The 23562-nt window shown below is 35.7% G+C and overlaps 1 protein-coding gene across 1 annotated transcript; it reads left to right on the plus strand.

Moving 5' to 3' along the window:
- The first annotated feature begins 8912 nt into the window (after positions 1 to 8912).
- Positions 8913 to 15468, plus strand: LOC137642555 (uncharacterized). Its single transcript, XM_068375216.1, has 2 exons — positions 8913 to 14829; positions 15293 to 15468. Exon 1 carries the CDS (start codon positions 8947 to 8949, stop codon positions 14161 to 14163), a length of 5217 nt encoding a protein of 1738 aa, XP_068231317.1. The 5' UTR covers positions 8913 to 8946; the 3' UTR covers positions 14164 to 14829; positions 15293 to 15468.
- The last annotated feature ends 8094 nt before the right edge of the window (positions 15469 to 23562 follow it).

Below are 23562 nucleotides of genomic sequence, written 5' to 3' on the forward strand. Positions count from 1 at the left end.
TATATGTATAGGTGTATGTGTAGGTGTAGGTGTATAGGTGTATGTGTAGGTGTTGGTGTATTTGTGTAGGTTTGTGTGTAGGTGTAGGTGTATATGTATAGGTGTTTGTGTAGGTGTAGGTATATATGAATAGGTGTATATATAGGTGTAGGTGTATATGTATAGGTGTAGGTGTAGGTGTAGGTGTATATGTCTAGGTGTATATGTAGGTGTAGGTGTATATTTATAGGTGTATGTGTAGGTGTAGGTGTATATGTCTTGGTATATATGTAGGTGTAGGTGTATATATATATGTATGTGTAGGTGTATATGTATAGGTGTGTGTGTAGGTGTAGGTGTATATGGATAGGTGTATGTTTAAGTGTATGTATAGGTGTATAGGTGTATGTGTAGGTGTATATATAGGTGTAAAGGTGTATGTGTAGGGGTATGTATATGTATAGGTGTATGTGTAGGTATATGTTTAGGTGTAATGTGTAGGTGTATGTATATGTATATGTGTATGTGTAAGTGTTGGTGTATTTGTATAGGTGTATGTGTAGGTGTATATGTATATGTATAGGTGTATGTGTAGGTGTATATGTATAGGTGTTTTTGTAGGTGTAGGTGTATATGTATAGGTGTATGTGTATGTGTAGGTGTATATGTATAGGTGTATGTTTAGGTTTAGGTGTATATGCATATGTTTGTATGTGTAATTGTAGGTGTATATGTATAGGTGTATGTGTAGGTGTATATGTAGGTGTAGGTGTATATGTGTAGGTGTAGGTATAGGTGTTTATGTATAGGTGTATGTGTAGGTGTAGGTGTATATGTATAGGTATATGTGTAAGTGTAGGTGTATGTGTATAGGTGTATGTGTAGGTGTAGGTGTATATGTATAGGTGTGTGTGTATGTGTAGGTGTAAATGTATAGGTGTGTATGTAGGTGTAGGTGTATATGTATAAGTATGTGTGTAGGTGCATATGTATAGGTGTATGTGTAGGTGTAGGTGTATATGTATAGGTGTAAGTATGGTTGTAGGTGTATAAGTATAGGTGTATGTGTAGGTGTAGTTGTATATGTATAACTGTATGTGTAGGTATAGGTATATATGTATAGGTGTATGTGTAGGTGTAGGTGTATATATATAGGTGTATGTTTAGGTGTAGGTGTATATGTATAGGTGTATGTGAAGGTGCAGGTGAATATGTGTTGGTGTATGTGTAGGTGTAGATGTATATGTATAGGTCTATGTGAAGGTTTAGGTGTATATGTATAGGTATATGTTTAGGTGTTGGTGTATATGTATAGGTGTATGTGTAGGTGTAGGTGTGTATGAATAGGTGTATATGTAGGTGTAGGTATATATGAACAGGTGTAATTGTAGGTTTAGGTGTATATGTCTTGATGTATATGTAGGTGTAGGTGTATATATATAGCTGTATGTGTAGGTGTAGGTGTATATGTATAGGTTTATGTGTAGGTGTAGGTGTATATATATAGGTGTATGTGTAGGTGTATGTATAGGTGTATAAGTGTAGGTGTATGTATAGGTGTATAGGTGTAGGTGTATGTATAGGTGTATAGGTGTATATATGGGTGTATGTATAGGTGTAAAGGTGTATATGTAGGGGTATGTATATGTATAGGTTTATGTGAAGGTGTATGTATAGGTGTAATGTGTAGGTGTAAGTATATGTATATGTGTATGTGTAGGTGTTGCTGTATATGTATAGGTGTATGTGTAGGTGTATGTGTATATGTATAGGTATATGTGTAGGTGTGTATGTATAGGTGTTTTTATAGGTGTAGGTGTATATGTATAGGTGTATGTGTAGGTGTAGGTGTATATGTATAGGTGTATGTTTAGGTTTAGGTGTATATGTATAGGCATATGTGTAGGTGTAGGTGTGTATGTATAGGTGTATGTGTAGGTGTAGGTGTATATGTATAGGTGTGTGTGTAGGTGTAGGTGTATATGTATATGTTTGTATGTGTAGATGTAGGTGTATGTGTTTGTGTATGTGTAGGTGTAGGTGTATATGTATGGGTGTAGGTGTAGGTATAGGTGTTTATGTATAGGTGTATATGTAGGTGTAGGTGTATATGTATACGCGTATGTGTAGGTGTAGGTGTATATGTATAGGTGTATATGTATAGGTGTATGTGTAAGTGTAGGTGTATGTGTATAGGTGTATATGTATGTGTAGGTGTATATATATAGGTGTGTGTGTATGTGTAGGTGTATATGTATAGGTATGTATGTAGGTGTAGGTGTATATGTATAAGTATGTGTTTAGGTGTATATGTATAGGTGTATATGTAGGTGTAGGTGTATATATATATAGGTGTAAGTGTGGGTGTAGGTGTATATGTATAGGTGTATGTGTAACTGTAGGTGTATATGTATAAGTGTATGTGTAGGTGTAGGTGTATATGTATAGGTGTATGTGTAGGTGTAGGTGTATAAATACAGGTGTATGTGTAGGTGTAGGTGTATATGTATAGGTGTATGTGTAGGTGTTCGTGTAGGTGTATATGTATAGGTGTAGGTGTAATTGTATAAGTATAGGTGTAGGTGTAGGTGTATGTGTATAGGTATAGGTGTATGTGTAGGTGTAGGTGTATATGGATAGGTGTATGTATAGGTGTAGGTGTATATGTATAGGTGTATGTGTAGGTGTAGGTGTAGGTGTATATGTATAGGTATATGTGTAGGTGTAGATGTATATGTATAGGTATATGTGTAGGTGTAGGTGTATGTGTAGGTGTAGGTGTAGGTGTATATATATATATAGGTGTATGTGTAAGTGTAAGTGTATATGTATATGGTTGTATGTGTAGGTGTAGGTATATATGAATAGTTGTATATGTAGGTGTATGTGTATATGTATAGGTGTATGTGTAGGTGTAGGTGTATATGTATAGGTGTATGTGTAGGTGTATACATATATGTGTATGTTTTAGTGTAGGTGTATATGTATAGGTGTATGTGTAGGTGTAGGTGTATATGTATAGGTGTATGTGTAGGTGTAGATGTAGGTGTATATGTATAGGTGTAAGTGTAGGTGTAGGTTTACATGTATTGGTGTATGTGTAGGTGTAGGTGTATATGTATAGGTGTATATGTAGGTGTAGGTGTATATAGAGGTGTAGGTGTTGATGTAGGTGTATGTATAGGTGTAGTGTAGGTGTATGTGTATATATAGGTGTAGGTGTAAGTGTAGGTGTATGTATAGGTATATGTGTAGGTGTAGGTGTATCTAAAGGTATGGGTATAGGTATAGGTGTAGGTGTAGGCGTAAAGGTGTAGGTGTAGGTGTAGACGTATAGGTGTAGGTGTAGGTGTATAGGTGTAGGTTTAATTTAGGTGTATAGGTATAGGTGTAGGTGTAGGTGTATAGGTGTAGGTGTAGGTGTATAGGTGTAGGTGTAGGTTTAGGTTTAGGTGTATAGGTATACGTATAGTTGTAGGTGTAGGTGTCGGTGTAGGTGTAGGTGTAGGTGTAGGTGTAGTTGTATAATGGTTGTAGGTGTAGGTGTAGGTGTAGGTGTATATAAATAGGTGTAGGTGTAGGTGTGGGTCTATATGTATAGGTTTAGGTGTAGGTCTAGGTGTATATGTATAGTTTTAGGTGTAGGTGTACGTGTATATGTATAGGTTTAGGTGTAGGTGTTTATTTATAGGTGTAGGTGTAGGTGTAGGTGTATATGTATAAATGTTGGTGTAGGTGTAGGTGCATATGTATAGGTGTAGGTGTAGCAGTAGGTGTATATATATAAGTGTAGGTGTAGGTGTATGTGTATAGGTGTAGGTGTAGGTGTATATATATAAGTGTAGGTGTAGGGTTAGTTGTATATGTATAGGTGTAGAGGTAGGTGTAGATGTAGGTGTATATGTATAGGTGTACATGTAGGTGTAGATGTATAGGTATAGGTGTAGTTGTAGGTGTAGGTATATAGGTATAGGTGTAGGTGTAGGTGTAGGTTTATATGAATAGGTGTATGTTTAGGTGTAGGTGTATATGTATAGGTGTATGTGTAGGTGTATGTGTATATGTATAGGTGTATGTTCAGGTTTAGGTGTATATGTATAGGTGTAAGCGTAGGTGTAGGTGTATATGTATTGTTGCATGTTTAGGTGTAGGTGTATATGTATAGGTGTATGTGTAGGTGTATATGTATAGATGTATGTGTAGTTGTAGGTGTATATGTATAGGTGTATATGTAGGTGTACTTGTATATGTATAGGTGTATGTGTAGGTGTAGGTGTATATGAATAGGCGAATATGTAGGTGTAGGTGTATATGTATAGGTGTAGGTGTAGGTGTACGTGTATATGTCTTGGTGTATGTGTAGGTGTAGGTGTATATGTATAGGTGTATATGTAGGTGTAAGAGTATATGAATAGGTGTATATGTATGTGTATGTATAGGTGTATAGGTGTATAAGTAGATGTGAGTATAGGTGTATAGGTGTATGTGTAGGTGTATGTATAGATGTAAAGGTGTTTGTGTAAGGGTATGTATATGTATAAGTGTATGTGTAGGTGTAGGTGTATATATATAGGTGTATGTGTAGGTGTAGGTGTATATGTATAGGTGTATGTATAGGTGTTCGTGTAGGTGTATATGTATAGGTGTAGGTGTAATTGTATAAGTATAGGTATAGGTGTAGGTGTATGTGTATAGGTATAGGTGTATGTGTAGGTGTTGGTGTATATGGATAGGTGTATGTGTAAGTGTAGGTGTATATGTATAGGTGTATGTATAGGTGTAGGTGTAGGTGTAGGTGTATATGTATAGGTATATGTGTAGGTGTAGATGTATATGTATAGGTGTATGTGTAGGTGTGGGTGTATGTGTAGGTGTAGGTGTAGATGTATATATATAGGTGTATGTGTAAGTGTAAGTGTATATGTATAGGGTTGTATGTGTAGGTGTAGGTATATATGAATTGTTGTATGTGTAGGTGTATGTGTATATGTATAGGTGTGTGTGTAGGTGTAGGTGTATACGTATAGGTGTATGTGTAGGTGTATACGTATAGGTGTATTTTAGGTGTAGGAGTATATGTATAGGTGTATGTGTAGGTGTAGGTGTATATGTATAGGTGTATGTGTAGGTGTAGGTGTAGGTGTATATGTGTAGGTGTATGTGTAGGTGTAGGTGTACATATATTGGTGTATGTGTAGGTGTAGGTGTATATGTATAGGTGTATATGTAGGTGTAGGTCTATATAGAGGTGTAGGTGTAGATGTAGGTGTATGTATAGGTGTAGGTGTAGGTGTATGTGTATATATAGGTGTAGGTGTAAGTATAGGTGTATTTATAGGTATATGTGTAGGTGTAGGTGTATCTAAAGGTATAGGTATAAGTATAATTGTAGGTGTAGGCGTATAGGTGTAGGTGTAGGTGTATAGGTGTAGGTGTAGGTTTAGGTTTAGTTGTATAGGTATATGTATAGTTGTAGGTGTAGGTGTCGGTGTATGTGTAGGTGTAGGTGTAGGTGTGGGTGTATAATGGTTGTAGGTGTAGGTATAGGTGTAAGTGTATATATATAGGTGTAGGTGTAGGTGTGGGTCTATATGTATAGGTGTAGGTGTAGGTGTAGGTGTATATGTATAGTTGTAGGTGTAGGTGTAGGTGTATATTTATAGGTTTAGGTGTAGGTGTTTATTTATAGGTGTAGGTGTAGGTGTATATGTATAAATGTTGGTGTAGGTGTATGTGCATATGTATAGGTGTAGGTGGTAGCAGTAGGTGTATATGTATAGGTGTAGGTGTAGGTGTATGTGTATAGGTGTAGGTGTAAGTGTAGGTGTAGGTGTATATATATAGGTGTAGGTGTAGGTGTAGTTGTATGTGTATAGGTGTAGAGGTAGGTGTAGGTGTAGGTATATAGGTATAGGTGTAGTTGTAGGTGTAGGTATATAGGTATAGGTGTAGGTGTAGGTGTAGGTTTATATGAATAGGTGTATGTGTAGGTGTAGGTGTATATGTATAGGTGTATGTGTAGGTGTATGTGTATATGTATAGGTGTATGTTTAGGTTTAGGTGTATATGTATAGGTGTAAGCGTAGGTGTAGGTGTATATGTATAGGTGTATGTGTAGGTGTAGGTGTATATGTATAGGTGTATGTGTAGGTGTATATGTATAGATGTATGTGTAGTTGTAGGTGTATATGTATAGGTGTATATGTAGGTGTAGGTGTATATGTATAGGTGTATTTTTAGGTGTAGGTGTATATGAATAGGTGAATATGTAGGTGTAGGTGTATATGTATAGGTGTAGGTGTAGGTGTACGTGTATATGTCTTGGTGTATGTGTAGGTGTAGGTGTATATGTATAGGTGTATATGTAGGTGTAGGAGTATATGAATAGGTGTATATGTATGTGTATGTATAGGTGTATAGGTGTATAAGTAGATGTAAGTATAGGTTTATGTGTATGTGTATGTATATGTATATGGGTATGTGTAGGTGTTGGCGTATATGTGTAGGTGTATGTGTAGGTGTATGTGTATATGTATAGGTGTATGTGTAGGTGTATATGTATAGGTGTCTTTGTAGGTGTAGGTGTATATGTATAGGTGTATGTGTAGGTATAGATGTATATGTATAGGTGTATGTGTAGGTTTAGGTGTATATGTATAGGCGTTTGTGTAGGTGTAGATTTATATGTATAGGTGTATTTGTAGGTTTAGGTGTATATGTATAGCTGTATGTGTAGATGTAGGTGTATATGTATAGGTGTAGAAAATAATTTATCGTAAACCAAAATTGGAGAAGTTGAAAGTGATTTCTTTTGTTAAATATATTAAATATCAAACCTCTCAAATATTATTCGTAATATTATTTTTGTCATGTTCAAGTGTAGAGCGGGGCTGACTTTAGTTCCTCTAAACAATCTTGTTATTAGTGATCTGTCGCCTAGTATTGTTTTTAAGGTGAACTGCTTGTTTACGCTGTTGTCCGAGAGCTGGAAGTTTTTGTCGAGGCGATCGGAGTTTCCAAGTCAGTTCTCAGACAAATTCCTTCTTGTATGGTGGACGTTTTTACACTTTCGGTCATGGAAGGATAAACCCCTAGTGACACCGACACTATGCCACTTTAGGGGGCAGCAGGAGCAACAGTAATTCAGTGAACGGCAGGAGTATTGAGGTGAGTCAGCCTTTTCACATCTGAACATGAGTTGATTTGATACCCTAGCCATAATGATTTAATACATTTGATTAAATTAGTTCCCTTCTCAAGACCTTGTTAAAAATAAATCTCGGGATCAAAAGAAATGACTATTTTTCCAATTTTGTTTTCGGTTTTCTTTTTTATAGCGTTAAAAGTTAGGTTTTTTACAGTGGATTACCACTTTTATTGAAAATTCATTAATTGTTATTCGTGGATTACCACATTAGGCTATTAGCCATTAAGTTTCGTTTTGGTGGATTACCACAGTTTATGAACAATATGTTTGTGTTTTCAAAATTACAAAATCGAATTCTATCGAAGGTAATTTTAGTGAACGGATTCCCGTTTTGAGTTTTGTTTTTGTTAATACGGATTCCCGTAAGTAATTTAGTTTCCCTTTTACCTGACCAGTTTTACAGGGTGTTTTTTTGTTTTTCAGATCCTGAGAGACATGATAGTCATTGGTAGGGGCTTGCTTCATACGGTTGTTTTCCGGTGAAGTAAGTTACTAACTTGAGGGAGGCAGGACAGCAATTAATCGTCTCGGTTGTCTCAACCAGTAATTTTTATAAAAATATTAATTAAATTAATATAACTGGACTTTAAAAAAACTTCTTGCTTCATTTACCTCACTTTATTTGTTTTTTACCTTGCCATTGATAAAATATTGTGTATGGAACCCCTGGGGGGACTTGAGAAGAAATTGCTGCCTGCTGCCCTTCCTTCGGTGTTGTTTAGTGTCGGTATCTTTGAGCATATTTTGTTAAAGGTTACATGAAAATCGGTGTTTTAGGCCATAGTTACGTTCGGGACTTGCAGCAGTTAGGTTATTCGTGTTTGACATACGGTGATCTTAAAGTGCCTGTTGAATTTTTTGCATTTCCTGGATTCGGATATAGAAACTTTATACTTAATCCGAAGTTGTTGGACGATTTGGCTGAATATAATCCAGAAGTGACCGTTGTATTTTTGGGTGGAAACGATATAAAGGAGAAGGTGGATTTGAATATTGTTAAAGCAGATTGTGAACGTTTTTTTGCTATTTTGAGATTAAGGTTACCAAATTCACTATTTGTTGTTGCTCACGTTGAAATTCGCCACTTGAAAAGTACTAATAGACACGGCACCCCTTCTGCAGATTTGTATAAGAAATTAGCTAGAAATTTTAATAAGTGGTTAGACCGTCAACCCTTTAAATATAAAACTTTGTTGATTAACGGTTCGTCAAAACTCGATGACCCTAGCTATTTTAAAGCTGACGGCATTCATTTAAATAGAGTGGGTTTAGACTGTCTGTTTCAGTGGATTTATAATTGTTTATCAGACATTGTAAAAGCAAATTCCTAATTAAACATGACGTCTGAATTAAAGTTGTTGATCAATTCCCGAAAATATATTCGCAAGTTAGTAACTGAATGTTATAATAAAAGGACAAATTATTGTCAGTTAACTGAATTGGAAAAGAGTAAGATTAAGTCAGAGTTACAAGATCATTTAGAATCGCTTAAAAAGTATAATAGTGAAATTCAAAGGCTCAAATGGTCTGAAGAGGAGGATGAAACATGGCTAAATGCCGAACTTGATTCCTGTGAAAGTTATGTTGTTAAAATTCGGGAATGTACTGCTGAGCTTACACGAAATGACTCCCCTTCTAATGTTAGTGTTGATACTGCCCGAAGTTTGTTGAAGAGTCCCACTGCTCCGCTTCCAGAATTTCGTAGCCAAGAAGGGGAGGATCTATTGAAGTTTTTTAAAGATTTTGAAGACATAACGTCCATGTTCAAATATTCAGAATATGACAAATTTATTCTGTTAAAGCAGCAAATCAGTGGAAGGGCCTTAGTACTTTTAGAATCATTAGAATCGGACAAGAAGGGTTATGTTCATGCCAAGAAATTACTAACAGAGGCCCTAGCTTCTAAAGACCTCAGAATTTTTAATACCATCAAAAAAATCTCTGAAATCAATATGAAATTAGAAAGTGACCCATTTGAATATATTTCACAGATAAGAAATCTAACTCAAGCAGCTGAAAGTTTGTCTCTGTTACGTGAGGATTTTTTGAGGTATTTTTTCTGGCAGGGCTTAGATAATCGTTTTAAAGTACACTTAACCCAGATTACTAATTCATCAAGGCCAACGCTAAAGGAAATTAATGATAATTTCTTTGAGGCCTGTGAAAGATTTAATGAGCAAAGTAAGAGGTCTAATGTAGGAAACAAATTCCATGATAATCATAATCATAGGAAGAATAGTGCAAGTTATGCTGCTAGTGTTAGTTCCCTAAGGAAACCGTCAAATTTCTTTCCTTGTGTCTTGTGTACCACAGAAGGCAAACCCGCCTCGCATCCTATTTATAAATGTGAAATTTTTTCGGATGTTACCACTAAGCTTGACAAAATTCAATCTTTATATGGGTGTTGTAAGTGTGCAAGCTTGAGTCACACTACTGACAAATGTAACTTTAAATTTAAGATGAAATGTAAGTTTTGTAAAGCATGGCACTTTAGTTTCCTCTGTAAGAATAGTAAAAAATCAGCATCTGCTAATGATAATAGAAAATCTGAATCTCCTAAGACTTCCTCGAAAAAGGATAATCAGAATTCGTCCATGGAATCTAATAATAACGTAGTTATAATGGAGGCTCTTAAAAGTAATTTGGACTGTGATTCCAGCATTCTCCCTACCTTTTCTTGTAGCATCCAAAACAGAAGCATAAGAGCATTGAAGGATGATGGAAGTCAGTTAAATCTGATTAGTGAGGAACTAGCCAATGCTTTGGATTTAAAGGTATTACAAGCCAAGGTTGAATTGAGAATAAATGGTATTAATGTTTCTCAGAAATATGCCTCAAAACTAGTGGAATTTGAAATTATAATTGGTAATGCTATTCACAAAATAGAGGCATTATGTATCCCATCTATTAACATAAAGTTGAAATTAAAAGGTTTGGGCAAAGTGGTTTACGGTTTCCAGACGAAAGGGTATGTGTTGGTTGATGAGTTTCTAACGCCTAATAGTGATTGCATTGAAAATATTGATTTGATTTTGGGAACTAAATCAGGATATTGTTTACCACTCACAGAAGTAGTTTTTGGTAGGAATAGCAGGTCTATGTATGCTATGACCCCGTTTGGTGTCCTTCTTAAAGGTGAAATTGACACCTTATTGAAGGATATTCCTTATCTACATCAGTCCTCCTCGGTTATAAATTGTCATCAGTATGTTACTGGTTTGCGTGTAAAGATAGATAAGCAGTCTTCTCTGGATAAGTGTGAAGTTGATTATCCTATTAAGGTTTCAGAATTCAGTGTAATCGATGAAAAAGGTAATGTAATTCGTTCAGAGTTAGATAAAGCCACAGATGATGTGCTTGCCAGTATTTGTAATAAATATATTCACTTGGACAATGAGGTTTATGATTTGGAGAATTCAGAGCTGCATGATCAGCTTGTCAAATATTGTTTGGATCACACTATTCAGAATGAGGAGGGTAGATTAGTTATGCCACTTTTGTGGAATGCAAAAGTATCTCATATGCTTGGTAGAAATTTTCATTTGGCTAAAGTTATTTTGGAATCTAATCTTAAAAAACTAAAGAGAAATCCATCTCATTTACAGTTAATGAATGAAGCCCTAAAAGAACAGGAAAGGGTTGGAATAATAGAAAGGATTCCTAATCTTGACCAGTTTGTACATGAACACCCAGAACACTCTTTTTTGCCTCATATGGGTGTGTTCAAATTGAATCGTGAAACTACCAAATGTAGAGTTGTGTTTCTATCAAACTTGTGTGAAAGAAACTCTACCAAGGGTCAGACAATAAGTCATAACCAGGCCATACATGCAGGTCCATGCCTAAATCAGAAACTTTCTTCATCATTATTACATTTAAGGTTTGATAAATTGTTAGTATGCTTTGATCTATGTAAGGCCTTTAACCAGATTGCATTAAGTGATGTTGATGCTAATAGACTTTGTTTTTTATGGTATAAAAATGTTGAGAAGGGAGATTTTACCATTGTTGCATATCGGAATGTTAGGTTGAGCTTCGGCTTAAGATGTTCCCCAACTTTGTTGATGCTTGGTCTTTACAAGATTTTGATTTTAGATGCTGAGCATGATAAAAACCAGTTGAAGGAGTTGAAAAGGTGCATTTATTCTTTGTCTTATATGGACAATTGTGCTTTCAGTGCAAATGAAATTGAGAATCTGCACTGGGCATATTCTATGGTAGGATCTATATTTTCTCCTTATGGTTTTGATTTACAACAGTTCGTTACTAATGACAGGTCCCTACAGGGAGAAATAGATTCCTGCACAGGTTCTGAAACGGGAGAGGTTGTTAAACTTCTTGGTATGCAGTGGAATCGAACACTTGATTGTCTGTTAGCAAATAAATTTCAGTTGAATGGTAAGGCTAAAACTAAGAGGGAAATTTTAAGTACCATTGCCTCTCACTTTGATCTTTTTGGTATTACTGGTCCCATCCTAAATCGAAGCAGATTATTTCTTCATGGTCTTCAGTGTGATAGAAATTTAGGATGGGACGATCAATTATCACCAGAGTTACGTAAAGAATGGCATAATATTGCTAATCAGGCCAATTCTGCTCCTGATATTGCTATTGATAGATTTGTTGGGCGTAGGGATGGAAAATTTCATTTGGTTGCTTGCTGTGATAGCTCTAAATTACTATATGGTGTTGTTGTGTACATCATTGATATTGATTCTATGTCGTCAAGTTTTGTGATGGCAAAAAATCGTATGATAAATAGGCAGTTGGAAAGTAAAAGCATTCCATCTTTGGAGATGCAGGGAGTAGCCTTTGCAACGGAAGTGGTTTTAGATTTGTATAACGAATTAGCTGGACCATTATGCATCAATCCTTTAAATGTTGTTGGCCTTCATGTGTTTTCAGATAGTCAGGTAGCGCTCTCTTGGTTGAATTCGTCTACTAATAAATTGTCAAAAATGCAGAAACGATCAGTTTTTGTGATGAATCGAATTCAGCATGTAGAGAACTTATGTGCAAAACACCCCGTCCATTTTGCTTTTGTTGGAGGGAATGAAAATCCTGCAGATGCCATAACTCGTTGCCTTTCATATCGTAAGTTGATGCAAACCAATTTTTATTCTGGTCCTGAATGTTTTAAGGAAAAAGAAACCTTCCTATGTAGTGAAAATGGTAATTTATCATTTATAGTTCCAAATCCTTATGCAGAGTGCAAGCTGGATAATAGTTTAGAAATAGAGGAGTCTGTGTGTACCAGTTCCAATGTTGTGGCCATGTCAGATAATTTTGAATATTTTCTTAAATTTGAAGAATTTTCCAGTTTTGATTTACTTGTATCTATTTATGAGAAAGTTATTCTTTTCGTAGAGAAGTTAAAGGGTCGTTTAAAAGCTAAGGACTCCAATAAATTTGCTCACTTAGAATTAAAGAGCAATAGTATACATGAAAGAGCTTGCAAGTTAGTTATACTACAGGATCAACGGGCACATTTCCCTGAGGTTTTTACATATTTCAGCTGTTCTATTCAAAGAAAAAAAGACATGCCTAACATAGTAGGTCAGCTTAATGTTTACGTTGACAACGATGGTTTGCTTAGAGTACGTAGCAAGTGTGACAAACTCATTCGGAGACATGGTTTTCCTTTGTTGCTGGCTAAAAATAGCCATCTAACTTCCCTGATTGTGCATAACCTGCACAAAAAGCTCAACCATACGGGATGTTACTCTGTTTTGTCAGAAATGAGAAAGCGGTTTTACGTACCGTCATATTTTTCAGTGGTTAAGAGAAACCTTAGAGAATGTGTTTTTTGTCGTAGGTTTAAGTCAAGAACCATCAGTATTAATCAATCTCCCTACAGGAAATGGAGAGTGTCACCACCTAATGTCCCCTTTAGATATTTATTTATGGATTTCATTGGCCCATTGAGCGTTAAAAAACAGGGTAAGAAAGGAAAAATCTATCTACTATGTATCACTTGTATGTGGAGTAGAGCAGTTAATTTGATTATTTGTTTAGATCTTTCTGTTAAAGAATTTCTTAGAGCCTTTCAGATTCATTGTTTCCAGTTTGGAATCCCGGAATATTGTATTAGTGACCTAGGCTCCCAATTAGTCTCTGCCTCTAATATAATTATTGACTACATCAAAGATCATGAGACTCAGTCATATTTTGAACGCAACGGGGTCCAATCTTTAAAGTTTGACCAATTTGTCAAGGGTCATAGTCAGTTAGGTTCGATGGTGGAAGTATGTGTTAAACTTGTTAAAAGATTGATCTATGGAGCTATTGGTAAGAATGTCTTGGAATACCATGATTTTGAGTTCTTAATTCAACAAGTCATTCATTTAGTCAATCGTAGGCCAATAGCATTTAAAGAAGCCTTAAGGGATCAGATCGGCGATGACATTCCAGAACCTATCACCCCAGAAAATTTGATTCATGGGTACGATCTGATATCGGTTAATATAATTCCCGAATTGCATGAGGGGAGAGACCCTGACTGGATTCCTGAAAATTATTCTCAATCAAAGTTTAAGCAAGATTACAATCAATTGCAAAAGGTGAGAAACAATTTAGTTAAACTATATCAGGAAGAATTTATTGCTAATCTAATACATCAGGCTGTAGATGTCCCTGATAGATACAAGCCAGTCACTCATAATAAGATCTCACCTGGAGATATAGTACTGCTTAAGGAAAATTTCACTAAGCCAAATGACTACCCGATGGGCGTTGTAAAAGAGATTTTTACAAATACATTGGGTGAGGTTACTGGTGCCACTATCCTTAAAGGGAAAACCCAAGAACTTGTGAAGAGACATTCGTCAGTCATTATCCCACTTCTCACCCGGAAAGATGAAATTCCGAATAATTCTAAGGTTGATGTACAGGAGTCTCTAGTACCCAAGGACACTAGAGTTAAACGCCAGGCTGCTATTGACAGCTCGGAGCGGACTAGAAAAATCCTGGAAGCCTAAAATGATTTATGTTTCGGGTGAATAAGAGAATCTTTACTTGTAAATAGTTATTATATAGAGTATTTGGTTGGGCATTTAACTGTCAATAATATCATGTTATATTTAAATTTTAATATACCTTTGTATATTGAATGTATTAAATATTTTTTGTAATTTAATGTTTTCAACTTTTCTTGTTTTGGGGATCCTATTTATCATGAATTTCTGTATTCAATTTATTTAGTTTATATAAATAAATTGAATCCCCTCCCCCCAGTGTAGAAAATAATTTATCGTAAACCAAAATTGGAGAAGTTGAAAGTGATTTCTTTTGTTAAATATATTAAATATCAAACCTCTTAAATATTATTCGTAATATTATTTTTGTCATGTTCAAGTGTAGAGCGGGGCTGACTTTAGTTCCTCTAAACAATCTTGTTATTAGTGATCTGTCGCCTAGTATTGTTTTTAAGGTGAACTGCTTGTTTACGCTGTTGTCCGAGAGCTGGAAGTTTTTGTCGAGGCGATCGGAGTTTCCAAGTCAGTTCTCAGACAAATTCCTTCTTGTATGGTGGACGTTTTTACACTTTCGGTCATGGAAGGATAAACCCCTAGTGACACCGACACTATGCCACTTTAGGGGGCAGCAGGAGCAACAGTAATTCAGTGAACGGCAGGAGTATTGAGGTGAGTCAGCCTTTTCACATCTGAACATGAGTTGATTTGATACCCTAGCCATAATGATTTAATACATTTGATTAAATTAGTTCCCTTCTCAAGACCTTGTTAAAAATAAATCTCGGGATCAAAAGAAATGACTATTTTTCCAATTTTGTTTTCGGTTTTCTTTTTTATAGCGTTAAAAGTTAGGTTTTTTACAGTGGATTACCACTTTTATTGAAAATTCATTAATTGTTATTCGTGGATTACCACATTAGGCTATTAGCCATTAAGTTTCGTTTTGGTGGATTACCACAGTTTATGAACAATATGTTTGTGTTTTCAAAATTACAAAATCGAATTCTATCGAAGGTAATTTTAGTGAACGGATTCCCGTTTTGAGTTTTGTTTTTGTTAATACGGATTCCCGTAAGTAATTTAGTTTCCCTTTTACCTGACCAGTTTTACAGGGTGTTTTTTTGTTTTTCAGATCCTGAGAGACATGATAGTCATTGGTAGGGGCTTGCTTCATACGGTTGTTTTCCGGTGAAGTAAGTTACTAACTTGAGGGAGGCAGGACAGCAATTAATCGTCTCGGTTGTCTCAACCAGTAATTTTTATAAAAATATTAATTAAATTAATATAACTGGACTTTAAAAAAACTTCTTGCTTCATTTACCTCACTTTATTTGTATTTTACCTTGCCATTGATAAAATATTGTGTATATGTAGGTGTAGGTGTATATGTATAGGTGTATGTGTAGGTGTAGGTGTATATGTATTGGTGTATGTGTAGGTGTAGGTGTATATATATATAGGTGTGTATATAGGTGTAGGTGTATATATATGTGTAGGTGTAGATGTAGGTGTATGTATATGTGTAGGTGTAGGTGTATGTGTATGTATAGGGTTAGGTGTATGTATAGGTGTATGTGTAGGTGTAGGTATATCTAAAGGTATAGGTGTAAGTATAGGTGTAGGTGTAGGTGTATAGGTGTAGGTGTAGGGGTATATGTGTAGGTGTAGGTGTAGGTGTATATGTGTAGGTGTAGGTTTAGGTTTAGGTGTATATGTGTAGGTGTAGGTTTAGGTGTATGTGTAGGTGTAGGTGTAGGTGTAGAGGTGTAGGTGTAGGTGTAGGTGTATATGTGTAGGTGTAGGTTTAGGTCTTGGTGTATATGTATAGTTGTAGGTGTAGGTATAGGTGTATATGTATAGGTTTAAGTGTAGGTGTTTAAGTATAGATGTAGGTGTAGGTGTAGGTGTAGGTGTATATGTATAAATGTTGGTGTAGGGTTAGGTGCATATGTATAAGTGTAGGTGTAGATGTAGGTGTATATGTATAAGTGTAGGTGTATGTGTAGGTGTATATGTATAGGTGTAGGTGTAGTTGTATATGTATAGGTGTAGGTGTGGGTGTAGATGTAGGTTTATATATATAGGTGTAGATGTAGGTGTAGGTGTATATTTATAGGTTTAGGTGTATATGTATGTGTATAGGTATAGTTGTAGTTGTAAGTGTAGGTATATAGGTATAGGTGTAGGTGTAGGTGTAGGTGTAGGTCTATATGAATAGGTTTATGTGTATGTGTAAGTGTATATGTATAGGTGTATGTGTAGGTGTAGTTGTATATGTATAGGTGTATGTGTAGGTGTAGGTGTATAGGTATAGGTGTATGTGTAGGTGTAGGTGTATATATATAGGTGTATGTGTAGGTGTAGGTGTATATGTATAAGTGTATGTGTAGGTGTATATGTATATGTGTAAGTGTAGGTGTATTTGTATATGAATAGGGTATATGTAGGTGTAGGTGTATATGTATAGGTGTAGGTGTAGGTGTATGTGTATATAACTTGGTGTATGTGTAGGTGTAGGTGTATATGTATAGGTGTATGTGTAGGTATAAGTGTATATGAATAGATGTATGTGTAGGTGTTTGTATAAGTGTATGTGTAGGTGTATGTATAGGTGTAAAGGTGTAGGTATAGGGGTATGTATATGTATAGGTGTATGTGTCGGTGTATGTATAGGTCTATGTGTAGGTGTATGTAAATGTATATATGTATGTGTAGGTGTTGGTGTATATGTATAGGTGTATGTGTAGGTATATGTGTATATGTATAGGTGTATGTGTAGGTGTATATTTATAGGAGTTTTTGTAGGTGTAGCTGTATATGTATAGGTGTATGTGTAGGTGTAGCTGTAGCTGTACATGTATTGGAGTATGTGTAGGTTTAGGTGTATATTTATAGGCGTATATGTAGGTGTAGGTGTATATGTATAGGTGTATGTGTAGGTGTAGGTGTATGTATAGGTGTATAAGTGTAGGTGTATGTATAGGTGTATAGGTATAGGTGTATGTATTTGTGTATAGGTGTATATATGGGTGTATGTATAGGTGTAAAGGTGTATATGTAGGGGTATGTATATGTATAGGTTTATGTGAAGGTGTATGTATAGGTGTAATGTGTAGGTGTAAGTATATGTATATGTGTATTTGTAGGTGTTGCTGTATATGTATAGGTGTATGTGTAGGTGTATGTGTATATGTATAGGTATATGTGTAGGTGTGTATGTATAGGTGTTTTTATAGGTGTAGGTGTATATGTATAGGTGTATGTGTAGGTGTAGGTGTATATGTGTAATGATTAGAATAGTAATATTACATGTTTAAAACAAATGACGTAATATGTCATGTTGGTTGGAAGAGCTGACCGTGAGATTTGCTATGGTCAACTCAAATTGTATACAGGATGTAAGATGCTAAGTTGTCATTCTTTCTTAGTGTCAACACATTGTCTCTTCGTGTGAAAGTTTGTGACGTCACCGGATGCAGGTGTCTTCCGATTCCGTCACTTAGCCAAATTAAAGCAAGTGTACGATATTTGGGATATCAGTAATTTGTCCAGTTCATATCAAAACTTCACCAGAATTGGTCATGTGGACCAACACAGCTTCCTCCAGTGATGGAGATGTTTAACTCAGTTGTTATTCACAATAAAACTTAAAAACTACTAAAATGTGTTCAGTAAACCATTCAAATACATTTGAAAACAACTCATACTCAAATGTGTGCTTAAGACAGTAGCACACCAATAAATGGTGGCAGCGATTAAACTCAAAGACAGCGGTTAAACTCTAAGAATTAGAGAAATATCTTCAAGACTTCAAAATAAATAGCTGTAAAACCAGAGATATATCTTCAAGACTTCAACATAAAAGCTGTGAAACCAGAGAATGATCTTCAAGACTTCAAAATAAAACTATCTACAAGAATCTACAATTTTGACTAAGTCCAACGAAAATGCTAACACCAACATATGTTAGTATACAAATAGAATCTTCAATCAACATCCTAGGAAACCCAAGGACTGGCATTCAACTATTGCAAAACATATCCAGGAAGACCTACATTCTACAAGGAACTAGAACGAGACATCGCTAACAAAACATCAAGAGAGAGAGAGAGAGAGACGACTCGACTTCATATATAAGCTAAGTACAGAGATTTTGTATTCATTTCAGTTTGTGCAGTGAAGTGTAGTTATCACAAGTCGTTAGTCAATTATTACTGGGGTGAGTGAATTCCTAAACTTTGTTATAAGAAACTCCGAATTCTCATTTAGAATTTTTCTTTCTTTGTGCTAATTCCTTTTTCTTTCATAAACTCTTGGGGGGAAATGTATTGGGATTAGTAACATTGTTGGGGGAATTTTATTATACATATGCGTTTACGCAGTGGGCGTCTGTACTCATATAGATATTTTGATAGGATTGGAAGGGGTCAAAGAGATAGAAAAAAAAAGAATACAGCAGTCATGGCTCCTCCTGTCAGCCCTACCCCTGGACCTAGTGGTGTAGGCCAGGCTAATCCTCCTCCAATTGTGACGCTTGTAAATGCCAGGTCAGCAATCCTTCCTTTTCAAGGCCGTGTCAACGGGTTCTTGCCACAAAATGTGGAGTCATGGATTTCATCCGTTGATGCCCATTTAAATGCCAAACAAATCGTAGATCCTTTTGTACAATTACAAGAAGCTAAAAGTTTTATAGATTTTTCTAAGGGGGATGCGAGTGCGTATTTAAGAGGTGTTTCATTTCAGGAAGCAGTTACTTGGGATGATTTCAAAGTTAGGTTACGCGCGATCTATGGGGGTGAGGAAGCTTTGGATGTAGTGTTAACGTTACGAAATACACTTAATCAAGCCACTATGAATCGGCTTAATGTTGTTGAGAGAGCAGCTCTCATAGCTGATAGGCTTAACGAATATCAGGACATTTTAGGTAATTCCACTTGGGTTACTAACGATAATATCTCCGTGAAAGATTTTTTACGATTAATGTATTTAACTTGCATGACACTTATGTTGCCTGAAGCTTTAGTGCGGTGCTTTGATAAGAAGTTAATGCCTGCAAGTACGGAATTGGATGTCTATAAACAGATAAAGAAGCACATGTCCAAGTGTCCAGATCTCGATCCCGTGTTAACTCAAGTTTTTGCTAAAAATGAAACAAAACCACAAACAGTGAACGTAATTAATAATCCAGTAGCGGGAGTGACGTGTTACAACTGCAAACGTCAAGGTCACATAAGCGCAGACTGTAGAACGAAATTTTGTTCAGTTCACAACACAGGATCACATTCTTATAGTCAATGTTACGCGCGTAAGACACAAACAACATCCTAGAAATACACAGTCAATTCCACAGTCAGTTCCATATGGAAATAAAAAGAAAAATCCTCATTTTAACAATAAGAAGAAAACAACAAAATGTCAATGCAGTTCAGAGTCCGAAACAAACAAACACTTCTTCAAATATCGCTGAGCCTAGGCCGTCAAACCAGACCTCGCAAAGTCAGCCTAATTTTCAGAATGTGCAGAACAAAGCAAATACCACATAGTTAACTCTAGAGGGGAAGAGAGTGATGTTGGGTCAAGGTCATTTATGTCAACATCAATAGTATTGAATAATCAATTTAATGTTTTATCAGATAATTGTGAGACAATAGATTTTCCTATGAAACACACGGCCGAATTAAGTAAAACAGTGCATGCTCCCGTAGATTTGCAACGAATTCATACAATAATAAGCCAAAATGAGTTACGGCCAACCTTATATGCTGTAAATTTAGAACACAAATCCTTTACGTTATTTTTTTACTCTGGTAGTCCACGTAATATTATGGATTTGAAGACGCATCATTTGTTGTTTTCGAACTTTCCGATTGAAAAATCAGGAATTAGACTTCAGGTATAGGAAATAATGAATTAAACGTCATAGGCATAACTCATATTCAGTTCAGAGTCGGTAATCGCACGTTTGCCGATACATTTGTTGTTGTGAAAAACATTAATATGTATCCAGCTGTAATTATAGGATACCCATCTATGGGAAATCAAAACATTATCTTAGCTCCTGCAAAGCACGGCGTGTATATCAAAGGGAAATTCTATAAGTCTTCTAATACTTTAAAGTCAGTTTTGGATAAAAAGGAGACGACAAATGTAACCGTAACGTACGTTGAAGAACCAATAACTTGTCTCACTAATAAAGAAATAATATACGCGACCCAGCAGAATTCTCGATTCACCCGTAATATCATCTTGCACGCAATATATCGAACCAACATACCTTCGAATTTAATAGTGCAAATAAAGAAAACGCTACCGGGATCTGAAATATTAATCCTTTCCGATACTTTGAAAACCACGGATTGTCTGTCACACAAGCTATTTATACAGTAGGCTCTCATCAGCAATGTAATATCGAAGTCTGTAATCATTTAAATAACACTTTAGTAATTCACAAAAATCAACATATCTTGGATGTAGAAGTTTATAAACATCGTATTCTTACCGTTGCTGAAATCAATCACTCTCAATCAGTTGCGGATGAATCCCTTTTACGATCTATTAAAAATAAAATCAGTAAGGACATTCAAGACGAAGAAATTCAGCAGAAAATTTTTGAACTTTTAAATAAATATACAGATGTCTTTTCCACTACGGATGGATCCTTAGAAAAACAGATGTGATCGAGCATCAAATAAGGTTAAAAGACAAACAGATAATTATATATGTACCCTCGTACAGACTCCCTATGAAATTCCAGAATGAAATAAATGATGAAGTAGGTAAAATGTTAGAGGAAGGAGTCATTAGAAAATCAAATAGCCCTTATAATTTTCCTTTAATAGTTGTACCGAAAAAAGATCGAACATGGCGTATCTGCGTCGACTTTCGTCGTCTAAACGAGGAAACGATCCCTGATCGATTCCCAGTGCCATGTACTGACGATATTTTGTCTTTGTTAGGTCAGAATAAATATTTTACCAGTTTGGACTTAATTAAAGGCTTTCACCAGATATCATTAGAAGAAGATAGTATCCCATACACAGCCTTCAGCACAGCCAGGGGACATTATGAATTTTACGGATGCCTTTTGGTTTACGTTGTGCTCCTATAACATTTACAAGAATGATTAACATAGTGTTTGGAGACTTGTTAGGGGATATATTGCATGCCTATATGGATGATCTTGTAACTCTTTTCCAACACCTTAGAGGAACATCTACGTAAGTTAGAACTAGTACTACAGAGATTAAGACAACATAACTTAAGGGTAAAGATTAGTAAGTGTGAATTTTTCAAAACAGAATTGATATATTTGGGTTCATGGTGTCAAGCCAAGGTCTTAAAGTAGTCCATGATAAGGTGTCGGCTATACGTAATTTTCCCATACCTACTAATGTCAAGGGAATACAGCAATTTCTGGGTTGTAGTGGATATTACAGGCGTTTTATACGCAACTATTCAATAATAGCCGCTCCTTTAACTGATCTTACGAAGAAGGGGCGTAGATTTCATATGGTCTGAGCAACATCAACAGGCGTTTAATACTTTGAAAGATGAACTGTGTAGTTCTCCTATCTTAAAATTTCCTGACTTCGGTAAGGAATCTTCATTGCAACAGACGCCTCAGACTTAGGAGTAGGAGGGGTATTGCTTCAGCAATATGATAAACAGTTTTTCCCGATAGCTTTCTATTCTCGAAAATTGAGAACTTCCGAAAGTAAGTATGCAGTAATAGACAAGGAAGGACTAGCTATTGTTAATTCGCTAGTGCATTTTAAGTTCATAATTTACGGTTATCCCGTTAAGGTTCTTACTGACCATAAACCACTAACAGAGTTCTTTAAAGGCTTCAATCACAGCCCTAAACGAACTCGGTGGCATTTAATCATTCAAGATTTTGGCGCAAGAATCGGGTATTTACCTGGAAAGCAAATATCATTGCGGATGGCATTATCACGCAACCCCGTGTCATCTTGTACGGAGTCTTTAGCTGAATTAATAGATATATCAACATCCATGCCTATTGTAAAAACAATATCTGAACAAGAAGATTTAGGCTGGAGTGCTGAATTGTTACAGACTGAGCAAAGAAAAGATCAGAAAATAGAAACAATTATAAATGCTTTGAAAGGCAATCATAAAGAAAAAGAATATATAAAGTATAAGCAGCAGAATTATGTAATCAAAGATAATATTCTGTGTAGGACTGTGACAAGGAAAACCCGCAATACACCACATGTAACTAACGACCAGGTAGTAGTACCCAAACTCACTTGTTTCCACTGTCCTGAATTGGTTGCATTCAAATCCATTACATGGACACCCTGGGTTCTCATTAATGTCACAGAAAGCCAAATCATTGGTTTTATTGGCATACAATGCTTACAGATATAAAAAGACACATAGCTAATTGTCGCACATGTCAGGAAAACAAAGGGCATACGAAACACCTGTTAGCTTAGGAGCTTATCCTGTTCCCAATCAACCCTTTGAAAGAATACATTTAGATTTGTTAACAGGATTTACGAGTCAGACAGAGGGAATTAAGCACCTCTTAGTGATTATAGATGCTTTAACTCGATATACAGAACTAATAGCGCTTAAAACTAAAACTGCGATTGAATGCGCTAGGAAGTTTTACGAGTGTTACATTTGTAAACATGGAATTCCGCACATGATAATCTCAGACTCGGGTGGTGAATTTAATAATCACTTTCTTATCTCATTGTGTGAATTCCTCAACATAAAGAAGGTTAATACCATGATATATCACCCAGAGTCGAATGGGCTAGTGGAAAGAGCAAATAGGAAGATATTAAATATATTAAGGGTAACACTAGGGGATCAGACCCCAACTGGATATTGCAATACCGGCGGCACTGAGTACTCTGAATCATTCATATCATATATCAATTAAAATGTCACCGCATGAAGCATTGTATGGTACCCCAGTTAGAACACCTTTCCATGTATTAACGCCTACAACTAATCTATCAAATCCTTAAAAGAATGTATAAATGCAGTATAAGTCGATATGATATCCTTCGAAAGAATTTAGAAGAATCACAAATCATAATGAAAAGGAATCATGATAAAATAGCGAAACCAACTAAAACATATACCGTGGGTGATAACATCTATATTCAAATCAATGTCAGGAAAAGGGCTCAACTATAAACTAACACCTAAGTTTGAAGGCCCATTTAACATTTTGGAAACATTAACGGCCAATAGGTTTAGAATTCAAAACGTAGCCCAACCCACGGATGAGAGAATAGTACCATTGTCTCACATAAGAAATTAAAAAGAAGTGAGGAAAAATTTTAATTTTTGTAACTAAAAGTTTCTTTTTAATACAGGAGTAATTACATATATTTTTTCTCGTTACAGGTTTCCAAGATGAAT

Source organism: Palaemon carinicauda, chromosome 6 (assembly GCF_036898095.1).
Source record: "Palaemon carinicauda isolate YSFRI2023 chromosome 6, ASM3689809v2, whole genome shotgun sequence".
NCBI classification, from domain to species: Eukaryota; Metazoa; Arthropoda; class Malacostraca; order Decapoda; family Palaemonidae; genus Palaemon; species Palaemon carinicauda.

What these genes read in the sequence shown, in the direction of transcription:
- LOC137642555 (XM_068375216.1), top strand. Translation starts at nt 8,947, where the DNA reads ATGTTCAAATATTCAGAATATGACAAATTTATTCTGTTAAAGCAGCAA.